This window comes from Acanthochromis polyacanthus, chromosome 9 (assembly GCF_021347895.1).
Source record: "Acanthochromis polyacanthus isolate Apoly-LR-REF ecotype Palm Island chromosome 9, KAUST_Apoly_ChrSc, whole genome shotgun sequence".
Taxonomy (NCBI): Eukaryota; Metazoa; Chordata; class Actinopteri; family Pomacentridae; genus Acanthochromis; species Acanthochromis polyacanthus.
The window spans coordinates 30,815,822-30,832,295 of NC_067121.1; the positions used below are offsets into that span (position 1 = coordinate 30,815,822).

Below are 16,474 nucleotides of genomic sequence, written 5' to 3' on the forward strand. Positions count from 1 at the left end.
AGACAGATTTGCCCGACCAATCAGGTTTCTTGAGAATATGCAATGTTCAAGGTGTGTCTGCCTCTTTCACAATATGCAGCAGTCGCACATGAGCGGGATTATATGCTTGATCCTGTTACATTTTAAAACCAGCCTCCAGCAGACAGAGAGAATGCAGAAAGCAGCAGTGATGTCATTACACATCATCAGAATGTGACAGCAGGTAGCCTGGCAGCTACTTAGACCTTTGTTGTTGTTTTTTGCCTCTTGTTAAGGAGCACTAAACAACAGCTCTGAGCTGCATCCATTGTTTTCTGCATCACAAAGCCCCTTTGATCACTATTTCATATGCAGTGATGAACGGTTCTTTTTTACATTTTGTAGCATATAGCTCAGACCTTTGTAGTATTTTTCTTTTTTAGCTCAATGAGCACTTAAAGCCTTAGATGACAGAGGTGAACACACAGACCTCACACTGTTAATGGAGCTGGAGTTTAGTTTGTTGCTTCCAGCTGTTTGCAGAAGTCTTTCTTCTGAGTTTATTTCTTACCTGTAGCATCAGACAGCAGCAGGATCCATAAGAGCATCTGTAAAACACAACACATTAAAAAACAACAAACACTGTGGAGGTTGTAGATCCAGAACCGGAGAGAGCAAAACACAAACCACAAGAGACAAAGTTAGAGACATACAGTATGTAACTGTATGGCGAGAGACGATGAAAAAAGCTCTTCAAATAGTCTAAACCTATAGCAGCATAGCTAATGGATGGTTTAGGTGACCTTGAGCAGCCCTAATATAATTTTAAAGCCTATTCTTAAAAGTAGAGTAGGTGTCTGCATCCCAAACCCAAACTAGAAGCTGATTCCACAACAGAGGAGCTATTAACTGAAGGATCTGCCTCTCATTCTGCTTCTGGAAAGTCTGTGAACCACAAGTAAACCTGTATCTGGTACAATGAGGTCTTTAGGATGTGATGGAGCAGGAGAAGTATTTTTAATTCTGTCCTTGATTTTATACAAAGTCGATACAGGAAAGTTAATACGGGAGACATATGATCTCTCTTGCTAGTTTCAGTCAGAGGTCTAGCTGCTTTGTATCAGCTGGAGATTTTGAAAAGAATTATTGGGACATCTTGATTACAGTCCTGGCGATAAACTACACATTCATGGACTAGTTTTTCAGCATCATTCTGAAACAGGATGTTCTAATTCTGACAGCATTGCACAAGTGGAAGAAGGCCATCCTACAGACTAGTAATGTGTAATAACGAACATATCCTGATCAGAAATAACTTCAAGGTTCCTCACAGTAGAAGTAGAGCTGTACTAGCAGAGTAACTGTCTGGTGTTATAATAGGTTTCTAAGGTGCTTAGGGCCAAATGCTATGACTTCAGTTTTACCTGTTTTTTTTTGTTTTATTTATTTTTTACTTAAAAGTATCATCATGCAGGAACAGAATTTTCAATATTGTGGTCACCATAGTAAACTACACTCACATCAGTCCATCTTATTTAACTATGTGGGCATGCAGAAGATTTGCTCAAAGTTGATGCCCAAACTGCTCTCCAAGGGGGAAACAGACATTTTGGAGCAGCTAGAGGCCAACCTAGAATTCCTGGACAATCTCATCATTAGGGATTAGACCATTAGACCTGGGCCTTCCAATACAACCACCTAGACCAAGCAGCAGAGTCTACATTGAAAGACACATAGATCACAAAGACTGTCCATTTCGTCCAGTGAGAGGGTCCTGAAAGACTGCCTATTCAGTCCCAGATGTTCAACCATCATCAGTCTGATAATTTTGCACCAGTCCCTTGATCTTCTGGATGTTAGCATCAGTTCCTGTTGTTGCTCAGTCATCCACCACATCATCTCGCCCCATTCTGATTCTCTTATGCCACTCATAGACACATGTATGGGACATTGTTTGCTCCCTGTACACATCCTTCAGCATGACAAGGGTTTCTGCTGGATTTTTACCCCCAAACTAGACAAGAACTTGATGTTAGTAAAAGGTCAATTGAAGTATTGCTTTCCTCATGCAGTGTTGAGATGTTGGCCAACCCTGTCATTTACTTCATTACTGCATGGCTGCTGAATCGTGTGATCAGCAACCAATGTCTTGTTTCCTGTTTGTCACACCTCATTATGCATCTAAGATCATTACTAACCGTCAATGTAAAATGAGAAACCAAAATACGTACATGGTTCTCGCTTATCCTCTATTCTCCAACATCATAGCAGAATTCCTGAAATTCAGATATGTCTTCTATTTTTGTGTGTCACCCCATAGTTTCAGTGTCCCCATCTTGCAAGTCTTATGAGCAATTTCTGGACATGTCCAGACCCCAATAAGGCCTCTGTTCAGTCCACAATTCAGATCACTGACACAAAGTTAACTTATGGACCAGAGGTGCGTCAGATACACAGACACTGCAGCAATAACTCTCTAAAGTCCCTGCTATAAAGTGATTTCATGGTGTTCTGGACGTAAATCTCCCCTATCAGTCTCCTGTATTAAAGTGTCTGTATTGAAATGAGCCTGTGTCGGCCTCACACGAACCCTCTCCCCCAAAATGTTGCACAACCTTGTCAGGCGGAGTTTTGACCTGTCAGAGACACTGTAGCAGCCCCGCCACCCAATATTACTGCAATATCCTTCCGCCGGGGAAAATAGTCTCAAACTATTTTCACGTTTTATCGCTTAATAGCATATACTGTCGTCTACATAATATAGTGTATTAAATTCAGTGCGTTTCAGACATTAAGTCAGCGAATTGAGACTCGATTGTCAACGAATCCAAGCGTTCCGTCCATCAGTGAAAATAGTCCGGCTGCATAAAGGCAGTCGGCATCGCCATCAGCGATCTTTTCAGTCGCATGCAGAAGTTGGGTACGGATCATGTCTTGCGATTCTGCTGATTACAACAGGTAAAAATGTCGATTTTATCATTTTTTAAAACATTACTAGAGATTTGTTTGTACTAAAATGTGTGCCGTTAGGCTGAACCCCATATTATTCTGAATTAGTGATTAACTAGCTAGCTAGGCCACAACCGCTGTCGAGATGATCTGGGTGCTAACAGTTAGCTTTGCGGCTACATCGTTATTCAGAACTACCGTTGGAAGCCATTTGGATTTAATGGGCTTAATTTTTGTCAGGGCTAATGTAGAACTCATCAGGAGGTGGCTGTATTCATTTAACGGCTTATTTGTGTCGTGACCGGTGGTTGTCTTGGGCCAGAGGAGCCGTTGGGCCAGGCTACATCTCGGCCTAATTTCTCAGCAGTAACCGCCGTTGGCAGCGCAGGCCCAACTGGCCGACATATTGGCTAACGGTGAGTGAAGCGGAGCTCCATGTTGAGAAACACCGAACGTGAACCGATGAGATTCGTGAGCCTTTTGGGGCGTTTAGGAGTTGTCGTGAAGCACAGTGGGCGTGGGAGCCGGTCTGAAACCTGCCGAGGTTACATAAGCGGGACATTTCTGAGGGGCAGGTATATGAGCCTCGCTCGTGGAATTTGGCACGTGCGCCAAGTGGAGCTCCAGACTGAAACGGAATCCTCTGGGCGTAACCCGGACCACGACAGACCCACTCACTGCACACCTAGCACTGCTCCCCGGCTGTAGGTGACTAAAGTGAGTGAGTAATAGGTGGCTTTTTGTCATTAGAGTAGAAGCGGTGGTGTGGACCAGCGTTCACGTGATGTGACACGTGGTGGGAATGACCACCGAGTGTCGTTAACTGTGTGTAATAGTTTATCCTCAACACCTTTTTATTCCATTTTCATGATTTCAAAGTTGACTTGAAGTGAAATTTAACCTGCATCATTTCTTCCCAACAGCTCAAGAGATAGAGACCATGGGGGGCCTGATGGAATGGAGCCTGATGGTGTCATCGAGGTAAATCGGCCATAGCTGAACATATAAGTTCACTGTTAATTGATTCTATTATTAATCACTCACAAGCCTCTCCTTGTCAATTCAGAGCAACTGGAATGAGATTACAGACAACTTTGATGATATGAACCTGAAGGAGACTCTTCTCAGGGGAATATACGCTTATGGTTTTGAGAAGCCATCTGCTATTCAACAGAGGGCCATCATCCCTTGCATCAAAGGTACAGAAACTGAATTTAGCCAGATGTGACTTATTTGAATTTGAGTGAAATGATGCTTAACCATCTTTCGGGACTTACCCAACAATGGGGATATTTTTTTTCTTCACTGATCACTCAATACTATATCGCTTCACCAGCTGTTAGATTTCTTGCGCTGATACCTTTTTTTTTTTTTTACTTGAATGCATAGCTCTCCCATTTACCAATGATAGTCTGGGGAAATGTTTCTTACTTAATAATAATCTTTGTCCCTTCGCCATTAGGCTATGATGTCATTGCCCAAGCCCAGTCAGGCACTGGCAAGACGGCCACGTTTGCCATCTCTATTTTGCAGCAGCTGGACATTGAGCAGAAGGAGACTCAGGCTCTGGTTCTGGCTCCCACCAGAGAGCTGGCTCAGCAGGTATGCTGTTCCTGAGGTCACGATAGCCTCAACAGTGTCTCAGACCTAGGCAGCCTACTGAGGACACTGATTCAAATACTAAGGTACCATCTTTTACAAATTTGTCAAAATTCTGCAATTTTGAAAGAGCTTCCGCTTATGATTGGTGTAGTCTCTTTCCGTGGCTGCATTGGTCTAAAAGGTGATCTGGCTTCATTGCATTTGTTCTTTGATATATTTCTGTAGAAAACTGTGTGATATGATGGCATACCATCTTTCGGGACTGACTCTTGAAATGGAGATGTCTTTTTACTTTACTGATCACTTTGAACAGTTTTTCTACACGCTTGAGTTTGCATGCGCCTTGTTGCTAAATGTACATCTTTATGCTGAACTGGTGTGTTTTGTTCCTGTTTCCCCTGATTAGATCCAGAAGGTAATTCTGGCTCTGGGTGACTACATGGGAGCAACCTGCCATGCCTGCATTGGAGGAACCAACCTCCGTAGTGAAATACAGAAGCTCCAGGCTGAGGCCCCTCACATAGTGGTGGGAACACCAGGACGAGTGTACGACATGCTCAACAGGAGACATCTGTGTAAGTATCACAGCTCCTGTTGAGCAGAAGCTTCAGTTTTAGAAATGAATCTGTTTAAGAATGTTTCACTGATAAGACCACATGTCTCTACAGGCCCAAAATGGATCAAGATGTTTGTTCTGGATGAGGCTGATGAGATGTTGAGCCGGGGCTTCAAAGATCAGATCTACGAGATCTTCCAGAAACTGAGCACAAACATTCAAGTAAGCATTGTTCAGATCCAAACAAAGCTGAAAGATTCAATGTGATTCCCTTCTGCATTAACAGATGTCTGCTAAAATTGTGCGATCCAGATATTCTGTTTCATGCAATAATGCTAGCAGACTTTCACGTGGAAGGAGATTATAGTGCACTGTACTGAAAATGAGACGCGGTCGAACCTCTTTCTTAATGTTCGTTGGTTGCTGTCTCAAGGTGAAGTGCCACAGTCAGGTCTTCATTAAAATGCTTTAGTTTTGCAGTACAGTGTAATTTTACTTTCTGATTGTATCTCTTGGATCTTGTTCTGACCTGTATTGTTGTGTTTTCAGGTGGTCCTGCTCTCTGCCACCATGCCAGCTGATGTACTGGACGTAACCAAGAAGTTCATGCGAGACCCCATTCGTATCTTGGTGAAGAAGGAAGAGCTTACCCTTGAGGGTATCAAGCAGTTCTACATTAATGTGGAGCGAGAGGTTGGTTCCCTTTAAAGCCTCCAGTGTTGTCCAGTCTCATAGATGCCCTTCTCTTTAAAGCACCCTGCTAAAACTGCAGGAGCCAAGCCTCTCAGGCTTAGCTCATGTGGCCATGTAAGCATGGGTACACCAGGGAAGGAGAACAAAGGCACAGTATCGGAAATGAGGCTTGGAGGGACCTCTTTCTTAATGTCCAGTTTCCTTTGTCTCAAGATCCTGTGTTACACATTAGTTGCTCCTTCTTAATTTGGGCTTAAAGTGGCCTTGCTGCTTGCTTGTATTCCATCTTGTCAAGTTAATTGATCGTGCATTACATGTGATAACATGATGTTTTTGATATCTCTAGGAGTGGAAGCTGGACACTCTGTGTGATCTGTACGAAACTCTGACAATCACCCAGGCTGTCATCTTCCTCAACACCAGGAGAAAAGTCGACTGGTTGACTGAGAAGATGCATGCTAGAGACTTTACCGTCTCTGCTCTGGTATGATACAGCCTCTGCCCACTTAACCCAAAATAATTTGCTCATAGGTTTGTTTCTTTAATGCTGCACATCTTCCTAACTAAAGTGATTCCCTGTTCACAGCACGGTGATATGGACCAGAAGGAGCGTGATGTGATTATGAGGGAGTTCAGGTCTGGATCAAGCAGAGTGTTGATCACTACTGATCTTCTGGTTAGTATGAAGTGAAATAATATCCAAGATGTTAAATAAGCTGTGAACTAGAACCCCAATTGTTTTTAATCCTGCAACAGTCCCACAATGACCAAGCAGTCAGAACTTTTGGGAGATTAGGGCTCGTTCTCCACAATGGGTTCTTCTATTGTAGGAATCTGTTACTTATACACGGGCGACAGTACCATACGTGTACTGCTCTAGAAATCTGTCTTAGACTTGGAATGTAATTGAAATGAATCTCTTTATTCCTCAGGCCCGTGGGATTGATGTTCAGCAGGTTTCTCTGGTCATTAACTATGACCTTCCTACAAATCGCGAGAATTACATTCACAGGTAGGTTGAATGATCATATGCTGCACCATGTGCCTCTGAGTTCCCTCTAGAGTCTAACGCTTCTCATCCTGGCTCTGCAGAATTGGTCGTGGCGGCCGTTTTGGCAGAAAAGGAGTTGCTATCAACTTCGTCACTGAGGAGGACAAGAGGATTCTTCGGGACATCGAGACGTTTTACAATACTACCGTGGAGGAGATGCCTATGAATGTGGCCGACCTGATTTGAGCCCCAAGGTCTTCTTTTTTTTTTTTTAAACGCAGTGATAGCGATCGTCCACTTGCATTGTGCTTATATTATTCGAGGGTGAAAAAAAACTTCTCAATGCTAAAACCTTGGATCAGAATTTTGGTATGTGTTAAAAGCGAGGTGACTTCTAGGGTGGTCCCTCTCGGACAGTTGTAGATTCTAACCTCGACAGCCGGCTGGTTGGAGCTACAAAGCCATGGGGTCTGTAAACATGAAGGTCCTTATCAGGTATTTCTTTCCATGTTCACTTAAGATGCGTGTATTTGATGTTCTCCACCATTTAGTAACTTACTTGTGGACTAAAAGGTATAAGTGCTGTATAAAGTCTGCAAATTATGTTATGCTAACATATGTGCGATGTATTGTGGGCCTGCTTAATAGAGGCACTTTGTCATGTTATACTGTAGATTCACTTGCTTTTTGTTATCTTTTGTGAATGTGTTTAATTTAAATGTACCATATTTTTTATCCCACTTGCTATATCAGAATTCCTCACTGGTTGGCCATATTTTGCTGACGTGGTTTTACCCTTACCAGAGTATATTGCTATTGCCCTCCTCCTTGACTACTTTTCAGATTTCCTCCTCCCCAGAATTGTATGAATGTCTTAATAAACTGAAATTGCTGTTAAGTAAACTTGTTTCGTGGAGTGCTGGTGTAGTTTGTACTTAACGATGGATGGAGTTATCAGCAGTTTTACGTAAGACTTGAGCAAAAAGCAGAGTGACCCGAGTGCTTCAAGTAATTGCTGCCATGGAAAGTCCTCCCACACATTTCACATGTAGAGGCATGAGTGGTTTGTGGAAGAGCAGAGGAGAGAATGGATGCAGCAGAGGAAAAGCTGTGCTGCAGCTCCATCTAGTGGCAAACTAGTGTTCTGACCAAAAGGAACATTACTGTGAAATATGTCCAGAAGTAAAACATTTTCAACAACATTATCACTATCAGACACTCGGATGCCCCAAATTTTCATAATTGTGCAATAATGTATAAATGACTAAATCTCTCATTTCAACACATGAAAAATAAACTAAAAAAAGCACATTCATTTTGAGCTATCTCCTGGCACAAACAATTATAAGCTAGTGATTTTACTTAAAACCACTTCTGTGTTTAAATAAACTACATATTCAGCACTATCCTATAAACACCAAATGGATCATTCCAGAATTGGAGGACATTTGGGTTTCAAAATTTTGGAAAAATAAACCTTTTACATTTTTCTATTCCATATTAATCAATAGTGGGTAATAAATTATCAAAGGCTTGATTGGCTCAGCTTACACATCAATAGTATCATTTATATTCCATGTTTTATTTATTTGCTAACCCTACTCTAATCACAGTAACAGGGTTGCTAATCCATGCTACCCATTCTTTAGTAAAACTGATATCTTTGATGCAGGACTGGATTCAGCGTTTTACTGCTGTAAAGTCTTAAGAATTTAAAAATCTGTTTTTCTACAATGCTTCTTTCACTCCACGTGTTCTTCCTCTATGTCCTACATTACCCACAATGCAGCTCAAATGCTAAGACTTGAGTCAAGAGGTTTTACACAACATGTTTTTTACATTTATAGTCAAACTCCTAAATATCTGTATGAAACACAAGACAGAAACATACCTGACAATATAACTGGTTGAATTGTAACTCATATTCATAAAGAATGTAACATGGAATCACAACTTACCATATGATGGGCCACACCTCATTTCTTTGGTAGGGGGCAGTCTATGTTTGATTTGAGGAACAGTGAACAGCTTCAGCTGAGGGGGTTGGTGAGGAGGTGGGCTGTACTGATCTGAGAGTGTAGACAGCAAGAACAGCATGGGAGAGATAATAGCTGATTAAACAGGTGCTATGTGGTCATGACAAGATGCAAAGATAACACTAAAAATGGCTGCTGATTCTTTGGAGGAGGCTCCTGCTGCAGCCAAGGCTGACTGACAAGTTGCTCATTTGTAAACTGAAAGGGAAACGTTAATGGAGGTACAATCAATATCCACAAAGCGGTAATTCAAGCTGTGCATTAATTTAGGGGATAGGGAGATAATGTATTAAGTTGAATTTAGATCACCATTAGACACTGGACTGTTAAACTGTGGCTACTCTTCCTGGATTTTAATCTGTAAAATCTACTGTTGCAAAAATACATCAGTTTTATTTTTTATTTTTTAATTACTGGTTAATATATTCATTATATAGTTCATATCTTAATAAATACATCAGATTTTTGCTATTTTTTCTATATTTGGGTATAACAGATCATATGTGTGTATGTGTTTATATATATATATATATATATATATATATATATATATATATATATATATATATATATACAGTGCCTTGTGAAAGTATTTGGCCCCCTTGAACTTTTCAACCTTTCGCCACATTTCAGGCTTCAAACATAAAAATATAAAATTTTAATTTTTTGTCAAGAATCAACAACAATTGGGACGCAATTTTTCCCTGTTAAAAGGGTGTTTTCCTTGCCACTGTCACCTTTGGGCTTGCTCTGGGGGTCAGGCATATGGGTTCTGTAAAGCGTCTTGAGACAATTTGACTGTAATTGACACTATATAAATAAAATAAAATTGAATTGAATATGATTGCTTGCACAGTGCTCCTTGAGATGTTTAAAGCTTGGGAAATCTTTTTGTATCCAAATCCGGCTTTAAACTTCTCCACAACAGTATCTGGGACCTGCCTGGTGTGTTCCTTGGTCTTCATGATGCTCTCTGCACTTTAAACAGAACCCTGAGACTATCACAGAGCAGGTGCATTTATACGGAGACTTGATTACACACAGGTGGATTCTATTTATCATCATCAGTCATTTAGGACAACATTGGATCATTCAGAGATCCTCACTGAACTTCTGGAGTGAGTTTGCTGCACTGAAAGTAAAGGGGCCGAATAATATTGCACACCCCACTTTTCAGTTTTTTTATTTGTTAAAAAAGTATAAAATATCCAATAAATTTCATTCCACTTCACGATTGCATCCCAATTGTTGTTGATTCTTGACAAAAAATTAAAATGTTATATCTTTATGTTTGAAGACTGAAATGTGGCGAAAGGTTGAAAAGTTCAAGGGGGCCGAACACTTTCACAAGGCACTGTATATATATATATATATATATATATATATATATATATATATATATATATATATATATATATATACACATATACATATATATATATATATATATATATATATATAGAGAGAGAGAGAGAGAGAGAGATATTAGTTAAATTTATTAAAATTTAGTATTTGTTATTTATATCTAAATAAATATAGATTATTTTTTCTATATTTGGGCTTTACAGATTTTGTATATGATTATATATAAATTATTATTATTATTATATATATACAGTTTTATTTTTGTTTTCTAACCTCAGTAAAATCAAATGCAACCAGTCCTTTTGACACAAACATGATTTCAACTAGCTGCTAGCTGGTTAGCAGCTTCCTCGACCTCAACATTCTTACTTAATAAAACTTAATAAAAAGAACACAATGAAAACTATTTTTGAATAAGCTCATTTTATTATTGTTTAGCTCATTAGAAGGTGGTTGTTATTAAATTGGGACACTTATTTAGTTGACATTTTAGTGATATCCAGTCATTTTTTATTTATAAATAATTGTTTCCATAATAAATAATTATGGAATTTGTAAAGACATGATCATAATGAACATAAAAAACCTTTTTTTTAAACTTTTGATAAAAATGCATACAACATATATCCCATGGACTTCCATGGGAATGTATTTCATACATTTATTTTATTATTTTGTATACTATTTTATTATTTCACTATTTTACCATTTATTTTACTATTTATTTATTATTTTACTATTCTTTATCTTTTAGTAGCTATTTTATTCTTCAATTTTTAGTTTTACCTGTTGTTTTTAACACGTCTATTTTAGATTCCAGTGTTTCCTCGGTGGGGAGCCGTCTGCATCTGGGGCTTTGGCAGGGCCTGGGCCTAATGGCCCTGGAGCTCGCTGGCCTGTTGGGCCTGACGGGGCCTGCTGCTGCCCCGGGTGCGGGCTGCTCTCAATGATGGTGTTTCCTCTTTCTGGTGCTTCTGCTCTCAGCCAACAGACACTATTATTTCTGTTACAAAAGTGTGTGTGTGTGTGTGTGTGTGCGTGGCTGTGTGACTGTCTGTGTGTGTATGTCTGTGCGTTCATAGGAAGTATGTTGTGGGGCAGGATTTGGGAGGGATGTGGGCATTGTCTTTTTATTTATTTTTTATTGTTTGTTTTTAACTTGTTAAGCACTTTGTGTTACTTTTTGTATGAAAAGTGCCATAGAAATAAACTTTGATTGATTGATTGAAAGTCCCTCTGTTATATATTGATCCATAAACAAATATTATAAATACGTACTGATATGTTTAAATGAGAAGTTGAGAAAATCACAATTCAAATTCTTCTAATTATTATTGCTATTGTATTTATACTGTAATAGTCCAAAATTATGTGAATATGCATGTACATAGTTTTAGTGAAATAACACAGCTCTAGGAACACAGGAGAAACACTGAAACTCACATCACAGTGAAATGATATCTCTCTGATGCACTTTGTCCATAAAAGAAACACAGACAAAAAGAAGCCTGAGGACGCTGTGTGTGGTTGACGAGCAGCTATACCATATGAGAGGTGTGAGAAAGACACCCACACACCCACACGCACCCACACACACACCGGATGTTCACTTCATTTTGTCAGTCATTTTGAGAAGACACCGTGCACAAACAAACACCACAAAAAACCCACTCACCAGACCATCGGCTGTTGAATTCCTCCCACAGGTCTTTGGTTTCTAGACAGAGACAGATGTGTAAAATCGATAGAAATTCACCTTTAAACAGCTTTAACCTGTTGAACTGGATTCCTGTCATGTAATTTCATGTTCTCCTTGTTAATCTGTTAAGGTTGTTTGTTACTTATCTGTGGCTGCATCAGTGAAGGCTTATGATGTTCACTACCAGTCAAACGTTTGGACACACCTTCTCATTCAGTGTTTTTTGTTATTTCATATGCTGTAGATTAATACTGAAGACATCAAAACTATAAAAGAATACATAAGGAAGTATGTTGTAAACAAAAAAAAATGTTGATCTTCAGTATTAATCTGCAATGTCAAAAATAATGCACATAAATAAAAAGCATTGAATGAGACGGTGTGACATTACCAGGAACACGTTTGTCATTTTGCTCTTCAGCCTTTAAGTGAGACACTTCAGACTTCCAACTGTTGAGCGGATGTGGTGAAACAATATCACTTAGATGCTCCTTTGTTGAACATAATCATCAAAATGTATAGTATAAGTGAGTCAGAGGACGGGCTTGGAAATCATTTTTTAGACTTATTCTAGTTTGTGCTCTTGTCACTTTTTTCTATAGTTTCAGAGTGACAGTTGAATCTGTGGTTGGCAGCAAACAACAGAAGCTGCCAGAAAAGTCACCACTAATTTTTTTTCTTAGCCGGTTTTAGTTCTGAGGTTTCACACCAGGTAGCTATACATTATGACGCTCATTTTATTGTACTTTTCCACATCAGCTTAATGTGTGATCATTCTAAATACAAATTGCTAAAAAAAAAGTGTGTATATGTAACCATTTCTTACATTTATTGCAGTAATTAGTGTTTAAACCGAGCCAACATCTTGCTAGCAGTGTAAAAAGACTCTTGTAGAATATTTAAACTGTGTCAGTTTTACAGATCAGAACAGTGAGTGTAAATAAAATCAGTAAATTTACGTATATTTTTTAAATTTGTTTTACACAATTCCCCTATATGTTTAAAATGCACTAATATATCAATAAAAGTCCAAAAATGAACCGAGTTTTTATGTCTGTAATGTAAAATGACATCTTGACCTGTCAATAACCAGAAAATTTAAATTGTTTTACATAAAGACTTGCATTTGCAAATATTTTCTTTTTATCTAATAGATGAAACTGTTGAATTCATACACATCAAATTAATGGAATTTCATTGAGTTTAATAAAATCAATAAATCTCTAACATTATATATAAATTAATGACAACAGAAAAAGCAAACATTTTTTCGGTTATTTTACATAGATTTGTTTGTTTAAGAGTGATGTCTTGTATAATTATACCTGTTTTCACAGGTATAACTATATGCATGTTTCACCTCTTGGAAAGAGGTAAACATGCAGGATCTCACTTAGTTACTGTTTTTACCTGTGGTTACCATAAGCATAGGCACAATAAAGAAAGTGTGACTTGTTGACTGAGTTAAGATGGTTTTTAACTATTGTACACATCAAACCCACAATGACAGCAATCATGATGGTGGAGCAGCCAGTTTACCCAACAAAGGATGTGAATCTGCCAAATCACAAGTGACTAGACGTTGATGACGCTGAAACTTTGTGAGCAGACCTTATCGCTGTGTTACATGTGCTTGATAAGTGGCATTGTAGATCGCCTCCTCTGTTCAGTCGTTCCAATTTGGTCGCTCCTGACCCAAACCATCTGTCCAAAATGTGTACACTGCTGTCGTCAAATGAATGTCCTGTATGAATATACTGGACTGCTTATAAGACAAGATAAGATAAGATAGACTTTACTGATCTCACAAAGGAGAAATTTATTGTTACAGGGCTCTTAGGAAATAAAAACAGAGTGCAAAAGTCACGAAGGTGCAAGTACAAGATAATAAATATTGCACAAAATAACAACTACACAGTAGTGTTATACAGTCTGATGGCATACAACATTGTGTGTTGGTTTTTTTTAATCCTTGGGCTGAACCAGTGGGTCTGAAGTGCACCTGAATTTCAGATTACACCTGGCAGTCATGAGGAGTGATTAGACTGGAGCTCCAGACCTCCTCCCAGCCCCCCGACACATTGGATTGGTCCACCACCATGATGACTCCTCTTAGACTCCAGCAATCAACACACACGGACACAAACCTGCAACCAAAACTCTCAGTCTTGGAGGCTGATATTTGTGACCAGTTTGTCCTGATGCTTCTGTTTGTATTGTTTGTATTTCTGTATATGATCTGTCAGTTCTGTAGTCACTGAGGGGTGACCTATGGACAATTTAGAGCTACTGTGGCTGCTAATTTGGTGAGGAGCCTCAAGTCTTAGTAGAGACTGTGGCTCCAGTTAGCAGTCCACCAACTTTGTGAAGAACCACTCTGGTAGTTTGAGACTTTGTGTACTGTGTGTTAAATGTCTGTGTTTAAAGGCACCAGTTTTGTTCCATTTGCTACTGAGCAATAAATTCCTTTACTGGAACCAAACCTCACCTGATTATTTGTTACATCCAGCTCACCCTAGAAGTTGGACGGTAACACATGTGGAACAAATTTAGGGAACCGATCCTATGAACTCACAGCGTGACTTTCTGTATCAGTTTTTCTTTTCAGAATTAGTCTCCAAGATGAAAACTTGCCATTGTGCAGAGTAGATTTACAGTGTGCAGTCGTAGGTGAGCTGGTGTGCTTAAAGTGCAGTGAGAGAAAAGAGGGACTTCATAAATTTGCACAACACAGAGGAATTTGAAGGCAGGAATGGATTATTCTCATGGAAAATGTAACTTTGATACACATAGTTTATGGGTTTAACCAGCGATTGTAGTTCTGTCAAAACAGTGATTTCTCAGTGAACTACAACTCCTAGATTTTTTGTCCTTTTAGGTCTTTCTGTAAATAAAATGCAGTTCTGCTGTGTTACTTACATGCTACATTGATTCCAGCATCGACTTTATGAACAGAGGAGTCAGCCCTAACTCCAGGCTGTCTCTTTAAAGTATTTTTTAATAAGCTATAGTTACCCGTAGTGCTCAGCTGGTGCATTGACCAGCACACTAAATTTAGCAGGGCCACTCTGTCAACACAATTATTTTGCAAAGCCACCTCTTGGGAAGCGACTAACCACGAGCTAACATTGTTCTGATGGCTGAAGTCGACGGCTGCCTCCTCATGGGCCGGTTCTCAGTAACGATCACTGGAGTAAATGTCAAAATAACAAACCACTTTCTATCTCCAAGGGAAATTAGACTCAACAGCTCACTCACTGCACACGACATTATCAGCTTTTCTCATTTTAAACAACTTCATATTTACAGCAAGAACACTTAATCTCGGAGTCAAAAACAGGCACTTTTAGAATCTCTCACTGCAGTTTAGGAAACAGATGTAGGCAGCTGGTTGTGTTTTTGAACCCATCCTAAATCCTATTCTCCTTTGTGCGTTGCCGTGGAAACAGAGCAGCTGTTTGGAGAACAGCTAATCCAGGCGACGTCACATTTCAGGATGAGGTGCCATAAATAAGCATATAGATAATTCTCAGCGAGATGAAGTGAAGTGAGAAGAGGGCGGCAGCTTCATGACCTCGAACTGACACTTTTACTTTGTGTTATTAAAAGAACCTTTTAGTGACATGGCATTTGATGAAATTTCAATATTTTTAGATAAGAAAACACGACTGTTGCTTTAGCAGGGAAGAAGATTCACGCACTGTAAGGAATTTGCAATGCATGTAGATACAATAAGCAAAATTCAATAAAAGATGGTGTTAAAAACGATACAAGAAACAGCTAAATACATCATCACACAACACTAGTGGTGTTTGAGCTGAACTGGCTTCACTGTAACTCTGGGTTGGTAACTCAGGACTGGTTTAATCGGTGGCACAGCTGAAAACTGACCATCAGTTTTGTTTTTCTGTGAGGGTTTATGACATTTACGTCACGTCTGTTGACACTGACACAGGACCGGCCACAGTTATTACTGTTAGCAGGGTGCCAGATGCCTCCGTGGATCAGACACAGAGGCCGTGATGCCTCTCTGGTCGTTGTCGGGGGTATTCTTGGCTCTGCATATCACATGTCGGAGGGAAAACGCCTAAAACGAAGTCATAGTGAGCACTATGCCAGTACACAGACTACAACAAAGCTCCATTCCTTCATATATAAACACGGTGTAAACTGCTTTTCTGCGAGGTGCTGCCTGTTCCACGCTAATGAGGGCTGCTCTGCTGCTCAGCAAACTGTTGCTATGGAGAGAAAGAGCAAACCCGTGGCAAGACCGATGCATGTAGTAACTTACAGCAAAGCAGTTTCAGTGCATTGCTCCATATGTGCGTGATCTACATTCTGGTTCAGAGCTCACCACCTAAACCGAAAAAATAACAACTACTCAGACTTTGGTTGTGTCTGTATCATTGTGCCACACGTAGTCCAGAACTCTGTGGTGTGAACTGTTAGGTTTCTAACTCCTCCTCTTCATGACACTGGTTTTATATTCATTTTATCTTTTATTTAGCTTTAAAAAGTCCATTTATGAAAACATTATGAAAGATAATTATCTCAACCTTTCCATTTCTGCTTTTCATGGTGATGTTCCATCTGTTGTCTTGACATTTAGACTGAAAGAGTGTTGC

The 16,474-nt window shown here is 39.4% G+C and overlaps 1 protein-coding gene and 4 non-coding genes across 5 annotated transcripts; all 5 read left to right on the forward strand.

Annotated features, from left to right (window-relative positions):
- The first annotated feature begins 2,779 nt into the window (after positions 1 to 2,779).
- On the forward strand, positions 2,780 to 7,656 carry eif4a2 (eukaryotic translation initiation factor 4A, isoform 2). Its single transcript, XM_022213433.2, has 11 exons — positions 2,780 to 2,916; positions 3,831 to 3,888; positions 3,974 to 4,106; positions 4,370 to 4,509; positions 4,916 to 5,084; positions 5,178 to 5,287; positions 5,615 to 5,758; positions 6,105 to 6,242; positions 6,345 to 6,434; positions 6,691 to 6,770; positions 6,851 to 7,656. The coding sequence occupies exons 1-11, from the start codon at positions 2,888 to 2,890 to the stop codon at positions 6,993 to 6,995; spliced, it is 1,236 nt and encodes a 411-aa protein (XP_022069125.1). The 5' UTR covers positions 2,780 to 2,887; the 3' UTR covers positions 6,996 to 7,656.
- On the forward strand, positions 4,149 to 4,222 carry LOC127535621 (small nucleolar RNA SNORD2). The gene has a single exon (XR_007944495.1). It is a non-coding gene; the product is annotated as a small nucleolar RNA SNORD2 (small nucleolar RNA).
- Positions 4,741 to 4,815, forward strand: LOC127535620 (small nucleolar RNA SNORD2). Its single transcript, XR_007944494.1, has one exon. It is a non-coding gene; the product is annotated as a small nucleolar RNA SNORD2 (small nucleolar RNA).
- On the forward strand, positions 5,335 to 5,514 carry LOC127535619 (small nucleolar RNA SNORA81). The gene has a single exon (XR_007944493.1). It is a non-coding gene; the product is annotated as a small nucleolar RNA SNORA81 (small nucleolar RNA).
- Positions 5,804 to 5,987, forward strand: LOC127535618 (small nucleolar RNA SNORA81). The gene has a single exon (XR_007944492.1). It is a non-coding gene; the product is annotated as a small nucleolar RNA SNORA81 (small nucleolar RNA).
- Positions 7,657 to 16,474: the final 8,818 nt, after the last annotated feature.

Coding starts and splice junctions, on each gene's coding strand:
- eif4a2 (XM_022213433.2), top strand. CDS start 2,888: ATGTCTTGCGATTCTGCTGATTACAACAG. Junction 5,288..5,614: donor AACTGAGCACAAACATTCAA/GTAAGCATTGTT, acceptor TTGTGTTTTCAG/GTGGTCCTGCTCTCTGCCAC. Junction 5,759..6,104: donor ACATTAATGTGGAGCGAGAG/GTTGGTTCCCTT, acceptor TGATATCTCTAG/GAGTGGAAGCTGGACACTCT.